The sequence below is a fragment of the Meriones unguiculatus genome, chromosome 16 (genome assembly GCF_030254825.1).
Source record: "Meriones unguiculatus strain TT.TT164.6M chromosome 16, Bangor_MerUng_6.1, whole genome shotgun sequence".
Taxonomy (NCBI): domain Eukaryota; kingdom Metazoa; phylum Chordata; class Mammalia; order Rodentia; family Muridae; genus Meriones; species Meriones unguiculatus.
In genome coordinates this window covers 47,436,114-47,450,155 of record NC_083363.1, presented here as the reverse complement: position 1 = coordinate 47,450,155, position 14,042 = coordinate 47,436,114, and the positions used below count along the sequence as shown (strand labels likewise).

Sequence of the window (14,042 nt, the reverse complement as noted above, 5' to 3'; positions counted from 1 at the left end):
CTTTCATTGTAGCTGCAGTTGTTGATTTTCTATTGTGATATGCACCATTTGGGTATATATTCAATTAATTTATTCTCTTGATAGACATTTAGAGTCCTCCTAAGTTTGTAACTATTGCAAACCAAGAACAGTTTCCCTGAAGGGGTCCATTTATCTAGTTAACTATTACTTCAGTATTTATTACCCAAGATTAGAACCGCTTATCCATCATAGTAGCCAACTTTAGAAATTTTTATGCTGGTATAGTAATGATATTTAGTATATGGCCTATCTTAGTTAAATCTTTGTTGGTGTGATAAAATATCCTGATAGAAGCCACATAGAAAGGAAGGGTTTATTTTGGCTTAAGGTTTCAGATGAGGCTACAGTCCACCATGGCTGGGAAAGGATGACATCAAGAGCATGGGGCCAGCTGCTTACATTGCGTTAGCCATCTGGAAGCAGAGAGACAGTGAGAAGAGCAAGTGGGGCCAGACTGTGAACCCTCAAGGCGCATCGCCAGTGACATTTTCTCCAGCAAGGCTTCACTTCCTAAAGGGTCCATTACTTTCCGACAGTGTCACCATTTGGTGATCATGTGTTCAAACACATGAGCTATAGGGGAAGTTTTACATTCAAACCACAACATGGCCCATATTTAAATTTTACCAATTGTTATGTCCTGTTTGACAAATCTTACCCCCGCCCCCATTTTCAGGATCAAACTCAGATTGACATTTAGTTTTGATGGCCCTTTCAAGTCAATTAATGTGTAATTATTCTTATCTCTTTATCTTTTATGGTGGATTGTGTTTTACAGAGTTTTGGCTAGTGATTGCATAAAATACCCTCACTTTGGTCTATTCTTCCCAGTAACTAGAATAAAATGATGCATTGTAAGTAAGGGACATTGTATTTCATTTATTTTTTTCATACAGTTTAATAAATTATATTTTTCTAAGGAGTTTTTCTATTCTGTCTACCTTTTAAATTTTACTATTACCAAATAACAGAATCCTTCATTTAAAAAAAAAAATCTGTGAGATCTATAGTGTTTTCCACCATTCATTACTAATATTTTTATGCTTTTTATATTTTTCTAGATTGGCCTTAAAGAAAACCTCTCATTGTATTAGATTTTTTTAATGGACTATTTTTTCATGTTGTTACTTATCTCTTTGATATAAGTTTTCTGTTTGTTGTTGTTGTTGTTACTATATTTCAGTAAATAGAATGTCATACTGAAAACTATTTTTTAGGGTTCTTTCTTAGAAGTCCTTTAATAAAGATGAGTCACTTCTCTAAAAGGCCTAATATGAGATTCTGCAGTGGAAAAGATAGCATAATTACAGTATTCACCTTACTAATGATCTTTAGCTTAGAATAGTAATGTAAAATGAACAGCTCAATGAGTGCAATGTGTTTCTTTCAGGCAATTGTTACTAACATTTTTTACCACCACGACTTTGAGCAGTGATGAATTTTAGTGGAAATGTAGCCAGTTCCCATGGTGGTGCCCACACTGATGAGCTGAAGCCTTTTCCTTGGTGCTCTTGGAAAATTAGGACTTTAGTGAAGACTTGAGTGTAGGCCTGCCTCTCTGGGTGGGGGGGGGTCAATACATTTTCATCACTGTTTTCTTGATAGCCATTCTGACTGTAATGTGATGAAATCACAAAGCAGTTTTAATTTTTATTCTCCTGGTGGCTAAGGAGGTTGAATACTTGTTTCACTTGGCTTTTGAGAACTTTCTTTTCAAATAGTTCATTAGCCCATTTATTAATTGGTTGATGTAGACTTAGAAGATACTCTTCTTTTCTATTCTTCTTCTTCTTGCTTCTTTATTCTTCCTTTTTCTTTCTTCTTCTTCATTCTTCTTTTTTTCTTCTTTCACTTTGTATCCAGGCTATAGCCTTGTCCCTCATCTCCCAGTTCCACCTTTCTTCCCTCTTCCTCCCCTATGTCCCTCCCCTAATCTACTCCTTCTCCCCTACTATCTGATCCTAGCCTATCAAGTCTCATCAGGAATGTCTGGATCCTCTTTCTCTGTGGCCTTGTCAGGTCACCTTGCCAGGGGGAGGTGATCAAAGAGCAGGCAACTGAGTTCATGCCAGAGTTCATGAGCTGAGTTCATACCAGAAACAGCCCCTGCTCCCCTTACTAACAAACTACATGGGGACTGAGCTGCCTATGGGCTGCATCTAAGCAGGGGATCTAGGTCCTCTCCATGCATGGTCCTTGGTTTATTCATTAGTTTCAGGTTCCCCTGGGCCAAGATTTTTTTGGTTCTGTTGTTCTCATTGTGGAGCTCCTGTCCCCTGCAGGTCTTTCTGTTGCCCCCTTCTTCTCTGAGATTTCCTGAGGGATCATTTCTATAGTTCATTATTTTATTTCATATGAACAACCTAGATTTTAAATTGTAGGGGTGGGGAGAGAGAGAGAGAAAGAGTTGATCATAAGATAGAAGAGATTTTAAAGGGACCTGTGGGAAAAGTATGGGTAACATGAATGCATAAGGGAGAACTATCTGGTAGAAGGGAGGGAATCATCCAGAGAGAAGAGGCAATTAAATTAATGACGTACATATGTGAAAGCTCTACGACAAAAACATTACTTTATATGCCATCCTTAAATATTTTATAAGAGGGAAAAAAGAATTAACAACAAAAATCCTTTGATCCTAAGGGCCGAGGCTTAGGAGATAAGTAATTCTTTTTTTTTTTAATAATTTTTATTTTTTTATATTAATTACAGGTTACTTTGTATCCCAGCTGTAGCCCCCTCCCTCATTCCCTACCAATCCCACCCTCTCTCCCTCATCTTCTCCATTCCCCTTTCCAAGACCATTGATAGGGGAGGTCCTCCTCCCCTTCCATCTGACCCTATTTTATCAGGTAGCATCAGGACTGGCTGCAATGTCCTCCTCTGTGGCCTAGGAAGGCTGCTCCTCCCTAGGGGAGGGAGGAGGTCAAAGAGTCAGCCACTGAGTTCATGTCAGAGATCGTCCCTGTTCCCCTTACTAGGGAACCCCACTTGAATGTTGAGCTGCCATGGGTTACGTCTAAGCAGGGGTTCATTTTCCAAGCATGAGGGTTTGAGTTCAAATGCACAACACCCATGTAAAATGTCAGTCATGTTTTGCATTCCTGTCTCATAATCAAGAGGTGATCTCAGTGGAACCTGAAAGCTTCTGGGCCAGGCAGCCCAGCTAAAATAGTGAGTTTCCCATTCAGTGAGACACCATTTTTCAATAAAGGGAGCAATAGAGGAAGACATAAAATATCTTCTTACACCTACACATTCATTTGCATACACCACACCAAGACATATACACGCTTAAATATATAACATTTTACCCAGAGCTTCCCTTTCCATGCCCTGTTAATAATATCAGAATAGCCCATGTCAATCTCTTTGACTTGTGTTAATCTCTGTTTAACTGGACAATCTCTTTTTAGGACTAATGTCAGAGTAACAACTGATTCGACAATCATACAGATTTTAACTCCTGAAGGAAAGAAAGTATAATTAGGATACAACAAGGAAATACTGTATTACCCTGCTTTGTTGTGCATCACAAAGACAGTGGCAGTTACAGCATAGCATGTCTATTGATCCCATTAATGCAATTCAACATGAACTTAGTAAACTGCCTTGACATTCTGAAAAGCCTACAATAACCAAAGTAGTCCAGAAGTTGTACAGTGTTTGTTTAGGAAAAGATAGCATAGTGAGTTACATGGCTTTATAATGTATATTCACTGTTGACTTTGTGCTATTACAGAGGTAAACTGATGAGAAATTTTTTGCTCGCTTTCTCTGGTTGACTCATTCTCCCCCTTCGTTGCTCCCTTGTTCTTTTTTTTGACTAATTTTTTATATTAATTATGGTTTATTTACTTTGTATCCTGGATGTAGCCTTCTCTCTCATTCCCTCCCAATCCCACCCTCCCTCTCTCCAGTCCTCCCATGCCCCTCTCCAAGTCCAGTAATAGGGGAGATCTCCTCCCTTCTGACACTAGTCTATCAGGTCTCATCCGAACTGGCTGCATTGTCCTCCTCTGTGGCCTGAGAAGGTTGCTCCCCCCTCAGGGGGAGGTGATCAAAGAGTTCGCCACTGAGTTTATGTCAGAGACAGTCCCTGTTCCCCTTCCTAGGGTACCCACTTGAAGACTGAGCTTCCATGGGCTACATCTGAGCAGGGGTTCTAAGTTATATCCATGAATGGTCTTTGGTTGGAGTATCAATCTCAGAAAAGACCCCTCTGCCCAGATTTTTTGGTTATGTTGCTCTCCTTGTGGAGCTGCTGTCCTCTCCAGGTCTTACTATCTCTACCTTTCATAAGATTCCCTGCTCTCTGCCCAAAGTTTGTTTATGAGTCTCATCTGCTTTGATACCCTGCTAGGTAGAGTCTTTCAGAGGCCCTCTGTGGTAGGCTCCTGTCCTGTTTCCTGTTTTCTCCTTCTTCCAATATCCATCCCATTTGTCTTTCTAAGTGAGGATTGATCATTTTACCCAGGGTCCTCCTTCTTGCTTAGCTTCTTTAGGTGTACAGATTTTAGTATGTTTATCCCATATTATATGTCTAATATCCACTTATAAGAGCTCAGAGGTTAAGAGCACTGGCTGCTCTTCCAGAGGTCCTGAGTCTAATTCCCAGCAACCACATGGTGGCTCACAACCATCTATAATGAGATCTGGTGCCCTCTGCTGGCATGCAGGCGGTAGAGCATTCATATACATAAAATAAAATAAAATAATAAAATAAAATAAAATAATAAAACTGTGCTCCCTTGTTCTTATTGTTACTCTGGTTCTGGATACTGAACCCAAAGCTGTATCCACATTTCCTAGTGACATCTCTTATATCAAAATGTTTCATATTGTAACATCAGAGGTGACCATATGTTAATGCTAATGATTAATTATTTACTGTTAATTATTAATATTTAATGTTCATCATAGCTTGTACCCAAGATAAGTCCAGTATTAAGTAGATCACTATATGTAGTTTACAGACTTTGAATGATGAACTTTGTGAATTTGCTAGTATTAACTTATGTCAATCTCGTTTGAACTGGACAGTCTTTTTAGGGCTGATGGTCAAAGTAACAATTGATGTGACAATCTTACAGAGTTAAATAATCCACTAATTTGTGTTGTGTCTGATGTTAAAATGATATGCCAAATAGATAGTGTTCTCAGAATGCCTAGTCATATTTGGATTTCAAATGTATAGCAGCATATAATAGGGTTATTTTCATATAGAAATAAGCATATCCAATGTAGTCTTACATAATCGCTTACTAAAGCATCAAAACTTTTGTCTTACATATCTTTAAATCAAACATGCCTGTTATAGAAAACACAATTCATTGGTTTAAAAAAATAATTCTGAGTCCATTGTCTTTATATGGAGCCAGTGCTAAACATTTAGTCTTACTGGGCATATATAGTTTTATAGTTCTGACCAACAACAAGGAAAGTCTTAAGTTGATACGGTGATTCTGCTGTTGAGTAACTTAACATTCTATGATACTGATGTGCCTCATTCAAACTCTTCTTAGTAATGCACCATTTTCATTGGGCCATAAAATGCTATCTTCTGCAAACCTTAATGAAATGAAATGAAATGAATAAAAATGTCTGAAAATCATCATTAACATCTTCATTATGTACAAATTTTTGTTCCCCATTTCACCGTATTTACCCTTTTGTAACTTTTGGGCCATTTAGTTTATCCTCATTTTCTCTCTTTGTGTTTTTATTTTAGTTCATAGCAACATGCATGTTACTAACCCATTATGAAATTGCAACGATTCTTCCAGGAGCACTGACTAGGAACCCAATAATTCTTCTACAGGTTAAAAGGAGGGAGAACGGTTTTTTGGTTGTGGTTAGTACATTTTTGTACTCTTGGGAGTAAAGGGGAAGCATGGAATGTTCTGGAAAGGATCCTGGTTCATCTGTTTATGTGGTTTTACTTAATAGATCATCTATATAATCAGTTATCAGCCAGATACTGTACAGTAGATTTATACTGTTAATTTAAATCATCAAAATCCCATGAATTAAATAGCTTACTCTTTTTATGTTACTGGGGGGAGATGACATTAGGAAGAGAAAGAAAGTGATTGGCCAAAGTTGTACAGCTGACAAGTGGTCTAGAGATGCAGCAGATTCAGGTACTAGATAGAGTTGACCTTTGCACAGTTCATCTGTTTTATATACATTTATAAATAGTAAAATGAATTGACTTAATTTGCAGTAAAATAGATGGAACTGGAAGATAGTGTGTTAAGGAAAAGAAGACCGACCCAAAAAGGCAAGTTCTCACATGAAAGCTAAAAATAAAAAGTTGACCTGAATATACAGTAGCAATTCTCTTGACCTGAATATAGAATAGCGGGAAAGGACAGAGGCAAGAAAAAAGGAGGCCATATTTGATCAGTGTGCACTGTATATATGTATTGAAATATGACAAGAAACCCCATTAGTATATACAATTAATGTTTGTTAATAAAAATATCATCAAGCAAGCTTTATGCTGCAGGCTTCTAAACCCAAGTATTCAGATAGTTACGATTTAAGGTTTACAAGCTCCAGGCCTTCCTGGACTACAGAGTGAATTCAAAGTGAGCCTGGGCAATCTGATGCGATCCTGTCTGAAAAAAACTAAAAAGAAGGCTGGGTGTGGCTTTGTTTCTTCAGCAGGAGAATACTTGCTTAGAATTTACAAGTTTATTCCTAGGATTAGAAGAACTATCCCTGGCACATCAAGTAAACAAACAAACAACTAGTGAGTAATATAGCTCAGTGATAGAATTGTTACCTAGCATGTGCAAGGGTCTGAGTTGTTTGATTTTCCTCAGAGCAAAACTTTTAAAAAGGAAAGAGGTAGGGTTAGGCGTTAGGAATGGGGGCATTCCTAGAGCCTGGGTTAGGCGTTAGGAATGGGGGCAGTGAACATAAATTAGACTTTAAACAGCTAAACATGTTGGAACATATCTGTAATCCCAACACTTAGGAGGCTGTGACAAGAGAATACAAACAAGAGCAGCCTGAGCTATATATAGTAAGACTTTCTCTCACAAACAGCAAGAAGAACAAAAAACACCGGACTTCATGTGGATAAAAGGGAACCCTATACACTGCTGGCGGGAGAGCATTGTATGTTGTTTGTTTGCTTGATTTTATCATTTGTGGATAAACAAAGTCATTTGTGTGTATATGACAGGAAAGTAGAGGTAAAGCTGTCTAGAGGACTAATGAGAGAAAAGAGAGGTTATAAGAGGAACTATGCGCACAGAAAATATGTGCATGTAGAAAAAGAACAGTAGTCCAAGTGTATGCTAGCACACCTTTCATTCTCATTCTAGTTTGCTGTGCCATTTGTGTTTTACACATAGGGTAAAATATAATTTCAGTTATTTTTCTGTGATCACCTTGACAGTATACGATACAATTTTGAATTTTCATTTGGTACGAATATGAAGTGATATGAACATGTTGCACTTATTCACTGGGATTGATGACTTAAAACATTTAACACCCTATTAGGCTATAGCCTAATAGCTAGGAAATCAAAATATTTATTGAACAAACCTCCAGAGTCAGTGCAATAGGTAACAGGTAGCCATTTCCAAATATTCTTTTTCACTTGTGATCAGAAAAACATTTATAACAAATTGAAAATTATATATAATTCAGTAGCATTTAGTATATTTATAATGTTATACCTTTACCTTCATCCCAGGATAGTTTTCCAAATTGAAATCTGTCATTTTTCTTTTCCCTTCCCTCTTCTATAACCACTGGTCTCGCTTGTACTATTTCTGCATGTTTTATATAAGTGTAAGCAGACCTGGTCATTGTGTTTCACTTCTTTCACTTAGTATACTGTTCTAGCCCATCCCATTATTTACACATATTAGCACTTTTCTTCATATTATAATGTAATTCCATTGGATTGATATACCACTATTATGGTTTAAATGTAAAATACCCCTAGAAGACTTGTGTGTGAGAGCCCTTGGTGACACCCTTTTAGAAGGTTATGGAACATTAGAGACTTGTCTAGTTGGCAAAAGGTGGTCAGTTGGGGCATAACTTCAGGATGTATTATGTCTTCTGATTCTGATGCAAGGCTCTCCAGCACGCATGCTGTGCTTGTCATTTTGGACAGTACCCTCTGAAATTTTGAGCTAAAATTAGCATCTCTCTTTACAGTACTTCTGTCACCGTAACAAACTAACAATTCGTTTGTCTCTTTGACTGCTCTGAATAGTGGTGCTATGGAATTGGTCTGAAAGTATTTGCATGATTACCTGCTGTCATTTCTGTTGACTTTGCCCAGGAATAGACTTAGCGGGTCATACAGTAATCTGGTTAGCTTTCTGAGGAACCTCCAAACTTCTTTACACAGCATTTGTACAATCTTACATTTCTGTTAGCAGTTCAAATGGGTTTTGTGGCTTTTGCACATCCTTGCCCACATTGCTCTTCTTGGCATTCTATTATGTGTGTCTTTATGTGTGCAGTATACATGAATGGGGGCGGTGTAGCTACCTTTTATTGGGGCTATATTAAATTTGTTTTGTAAGCATTTTTGGTTTCAGTGTCGGAAATTTGTACACATTTTCTATTGATGTTTTTACAAATGTTTGCAACTAGGAGTATAATATATATTTTGCATCTTGACCATTTTATGGTATGGCTAGATTTATTAAGTGATAGTTTCCATCCATCTAAATTATCCCATCTTGATTGTCATCATGTTTCAATGTTAGCTGAGTCAGTTGTTTGTTTGTTGACAGGGATGGAACTAAGACCTGGTATTAGGGAAGGAGGTTGTTTGCTTGTTTGTTTCTTTTTATAAAGCTATGCTAACAGAAAGAGTTTTTAAAATAGAACTGGCAACTTCAGTAACATCCAGGTAATCTTGAAGTCATCTAGGAACTGCATTTACTTCTTGGTTGGGTGTTACATCTTCCTGCTTCTTTGATTATTTTCTTCTGTTCTTGATATTATTTAATGTCTTTTGTCTGGTTTTGTAGTTTATTTTTATTTAATGGTGAATTCTGAACCAGTTTCTCTGTGATGAAGTTAAAGTAGAGATTAAAACAGAATTTTCAAGCCTGGCTAAGAAACACAAAATAATGATTGAGGTCCAGAACTAGGTACCTGTTTTTAAGTTCTGCAAGTTACTGTCAGAATTATGCTGTTCCCTGAATTAACACCATTCGTGTAGGAAGAGTGGATTAGCTGAATGGGCACATCCTCCTTTGAGTCCAGTTCTGACTGAGGAAAGGACATTTTTACATTGGCACTTAAAAGTACCAAGTGACTTGACTAACCTCATCCTAATGCGGAGATACAGCTTCCCAGTAAGACCAGTCAGTGGGCCAGGGAGTTCCCAGAACCTTTTAGTAAGATTTAGGATTTAAAAAATAGATAGATGATAGATAGATAGATAGATAGATAGATAGATAGATAGATAGATAGATAGATATAGATATATAAATATATCTATCTATATATAAATATATATACACATATATATGTATCACACACACACATATATGTACATATATATGGGTGTATTGGCTACTTGCTATTTTAACTCAGTGGTAAATTGTTTGCCTAGCTTGTACAAGCCTCTGAGTTTGATCCAGGACACCAAAAATAAATCTTTCTAACAGTACTGTATATGTATGCTCTAGGATAAGTTTGCATAACTGCATTTTTACCTGTAATAATAATGTGAAAGGTTTGCATAACATCCATTGCCGTTTTTACCTCTTATAATGGTGTGAAAGGTTTCATTGCATTTTTAGAGATACACTCATCTCTAACACTGCTTAATAGATTTTTTAACAACTCAATGTGAAGGTTAAGATATTAAGAAATATTTTCTAAATAAAGAGCTTTTGTTTAGTATTTTACAAGGATTGAACAGACTTCCACTTCTACTGTCATTATAAATAGCTTTTTTATATAAGCATTCAAAAACATACATAGCATTTTCCTAAATACATCTCTCCAAAGTAAACTTTATTTACCAATAATGTACTTTCTAAAGAATTTTTTCTTTTAAATTATTTTAACTTATAGGGAACATTTATGTGATTCATGGTTTTCTACTTTCTTAATTAGAAAGTACACACTTAGTCTTTTCTGGATGATGGCATTAAATGCAAAGTTTAGATTGTATGCTTAACCTGAACAAATGGGTTTTGTAGTCTACTAAAATTATTGAAATATTAGATCCTATGTTAAAAGGTCCCAAGTGGTATTTATTATTATTATTATTATTATTATTATTATTATTATTATTATTTCTTTTTCATCCTTTACTTACATGAAGGAGGGGTGCGTTTTTTTAAAGGTAGTTTTAATTTAGTTTTTTTGTTTGTTTGTTTTTGAGACAGATTCTTACTATGTAGCACTACCTATTCTAAAGCTCACTATGTAGATCACACTGGCCTTGAACTCTTGCTTCAAGATCCACTTGCTTCTGCATCTCAAATGCTGGGATTAAGGGTGTGTGCTACTGTGCCCAAAGTGGATTTTTTTGTATCGAGCTGTTGTAGCTGGTAATCATAGTTCATGTTTGTAATCCCAGTACTTGGATAAGAGTAAAACTACATGCGTTTGTAATCAACTTGAACTACATGTTCAGCCAGGACTGCAGAGTGAGACCCTGCCTCAAAACAAAACAAACAACAACAACAAAACAAAAACCTCTGGTGCTCACAGTGTCCCACGTGCAATTGTCTCTGCAAATCTTCATGCTCTTTTTGATGGGTGTGTTCATGTTGTTAGCCCAGTGATGCTTTCATGTTCAGTTCATCAAATTGCACTTTAAGAATATAATGTCACAACTCAGATACCTCCATAGAACTAGAAAAATGGTGAACTAGGGGCATAACTCATTGGGAAAGAACTGCCTCACATGTGTGCTGGGTGTAGTTCCAAGTATCAGGAAGAGCAGAAAGGCCTAGAAATTTTTAATTAAGTAAGATTAAAATAAAATAAAATGGCCTGTCATGCATACAAAAGAATTTTTTCTTTGTTGATTTGCTTTTAAAAGAGAGTGGATAGAGAAATCATTTCACTTAATAGCTAGAATTGTATCTAATATTAAATGGTAATAAGTTTTGTGGAACAAAGCATTATGTTATCCTATAACACACAGAGCAAAGGACATGTAATCAAGTAAACATTTTCACAATATATATGAGCCTAATTTATCAGATGGAGACTGCACTCAACATTAGGCATATAAAATTGTTACAGCAAAATATTCCTAACAATTTACCAGCATTTTAGAGTGAACCCAGAGAAAAAAAAGATTTAGCCTTTTAAAGCAAAAGTATCTTTTTTCAGTTTGAATAGTTGTGATATTGCCAAGTAAATGATTTTTAAATTAGAGTTTTAAATTTTTATAAGCAAGTATAACAAAGCAATACTGTGTATTTTTGTACCCCCTAAATTTAAATTTGAAAAACTTAAATTTTAATACTATGTGTTGCCATCAGGTGGCAGTCATATATTAGTTACAGTGATACAAAAACTTCATTCATTGCATATCATTCCAGTGTGCTAAAAACTGTAAGGAAATTTAGGAAAAGAACCTCGTATTAGTACATAGAGGCAAGGAAATATTTCTGATAACAAAACCTTGATGTAGAAAGACAAAAGAGAAGAGCTTTAGAGCACCAGATATGGAATTTCCCAAACTGGTACTTGAAGCTGCAGGTTTATCACTTACCCTTTCCCTGACTCCTTTTGCAGTAGCTTCCTCACTTACTAAATGAAGATCCCTCCTCCAGAGCATGTTAAGGCTTAAATCAAAGTCCTAGCAGAGCCTCCTAGGTAGGACACTGGCAAGAAGTGCTACTTATTGTAGGAATCAGGGCCATTTAGGAGAGAAGGGAAGCAGCTCGCCAACTCTAGAAATTAAGTGGACGCTAAAGAAAAGGAAGGTTACCTGAAATGAAAAAGAGAGTTTTCTGGGCAACAGGCAAAGGAGGGAGGAAGGGGTTAAGGAAGAATTTGGGTATCATTAAATTATAGTATGGAGTCTTACAATGAAACCTCTCTTTTTGCACTTAATATAATAAAAATGCATATATGCTTTATAATCTATATATGAAGTATATATATATGTGTGTGTGTGTCTATACATAAAGTATAGACTTATACTTTATAGTCACCAAGTACATGTATGTATACACACACACCAAAAAAAAAATCTTAACCATGATCTGACTTAAACATGTGATGTATTTCTCTTCCCTCTGTGTACCCAAACAAGATAACTTTTCCCTCTCTTAATTGGCTTACCAGTGCTTTAGTACCTTTAAAAAAAAAAAAGCCTTTGTTTTCATAATTAAAAATAAATGTCAAAACAAAAACAGTGGAAGAAATAGTCAGCAAATTAAATATATATTTACCAAGTACATTCTTTTATAACATGGTAAAATACATTAGAGGGCTCATAGTTCCTTCAGACATCATGGCACATACCTTTAATCCTAGCACTTGGGAGGCAGAGGCAAGTAGATTTCCATGAGTTTAAGGCCACTGTGGTCTATATAGCAAGGTCCAAGCCAAACAGAGCTATACAGTGAGACCCTGTCTTAAACAGTAAAATAAAACATAGTTCCTGTCCCTGTATTTCTAGGAAGGAGGTTTGATCTGTGCATAGTTGTGTGAAGACAGAATGCAGCAACCGCTAGCACAGCAGTTACAGAGCACGTGTTATATAGACTGTCCGCTCTGAAACTACTGCTGCGTGTGTTCTTTGTTCTTCACAGGGCTGGACGCACAGCAAGTACTGAGTGTCAGTTTGAAAGTGCATCACCTGAAGCTCAGAGGTCAAGTGCACAAAGCCAGTAAATCAGACAGTTGATTGTCATGTACTTTAATGTCTGACATATAGCATATGTGTCAGGCACTATTCTGGAAAGTGTAGACAAAACAAATAGGACAATACCATCTCTGCCTTTAAGGAGGAGAAATGAGATCCAAAATGCAAACTTTAGCTGCTCAGTTCTCTTGTTTCTTTATTCTACACAATGTAGAAATACAGTGACAACAATACTGAGGGAAAGTTTAATTCTCACAGGGATGATTTTTGAATGCCTAGTGGAGTCAGCATCTCTGCTTGATATTCTGTGCCAGACTGATAAATGAAACTGTCACATTATCAATGCTCTTCTTTAAAATTATTTAGGTTCGCAGATTTTCGGAGGCATTCTTTTGTTTTGAACATCCAAGAGAAGCTGCCATTGCTTATCAAGAACTTCAGTAAGTAGCACAACTCCAAAATACAGATAATTCTGTTTCCTTTTGTATGGTTATATTAGACTTTATTAATGACAGACTTCATGGTATTTAAGGCAAAAGAAAATGAAGGAATTTGAAATGTAGAACTCTAATCATATTAGGTGTAATCTTAGGAGTTATCTTTTGAAAATTCTGTCTGTTCAACAAAAAGCAGAATGAACTTGTGCCATGTCCCCTGCTGTGAGCTGTGTCACACCTAAGGATGTTACTGTGTACTTCTCTTTAACATGCCGTCTTCTATGTTTTCTTTCTCAGGTCAGAATAGCTCACATTCACCTTTTTTCACATCAGGTTTTTATAGTCTGAATGTGAATGACATTGTCTTCCCTGACATAAAAGATACACAGTTTAAATATCTAAAATACTTGGGTGCTGGTGCTACATGATTTTAATCCCAGGAGTTTGGAGGCAGAAGCAGGTGGATCTTTGTGTTTGAGTCTAGTGTGGTTTGCACAGGGGTTCCAGGACAGCCAGAGCTGTCTTGAATCCATGGCTTGAAAAACAAAAAAGTGCAAAATAAATGCCTTCCATCTATACTACTGAATGTGGTTAGGTCTCATTTTCTTTGTCTTTAAAGAGTTGTTTGAAGTCATTTCATTGAGAAAAATAAAGCAGATACAAAGGAGTGAATACTGTATTATGACTTTTCTTTTTAATATATGAAGTTTTGAACAAGCAAAACTAAGGTGAAGAAAGTTCAGTGATCCTCT

At 36.4% G+C, this 14,042-nt stretch overlaps 1 protein-coding gene across 10 annotated transcripts in view; it reads left to right on the top strand.

Moving 5' to 3' along the window:
• Window positions 1-14,042, top strand: part of Fam135a (family with sequence similarity 135 member A) — an 85,010-nt gene that overhangs the window by 51,794 nt on the left and 19,174 nt on the right. For all 10 annotated transcript variants that reach the window (XM_060369797.1, XM_021649108.2, XM_021649105.2 and 7 more), the window contains one exon: window positions 13,220-13,293. In XM_060369797.1, the coding sequence (XP_060225780.1) occupies window positions 13,220-13,293 (74 nt within the window). The remainder of the gene's footprint in view (window positions 1-13,219; window positions 13,294-14,042) is intronic.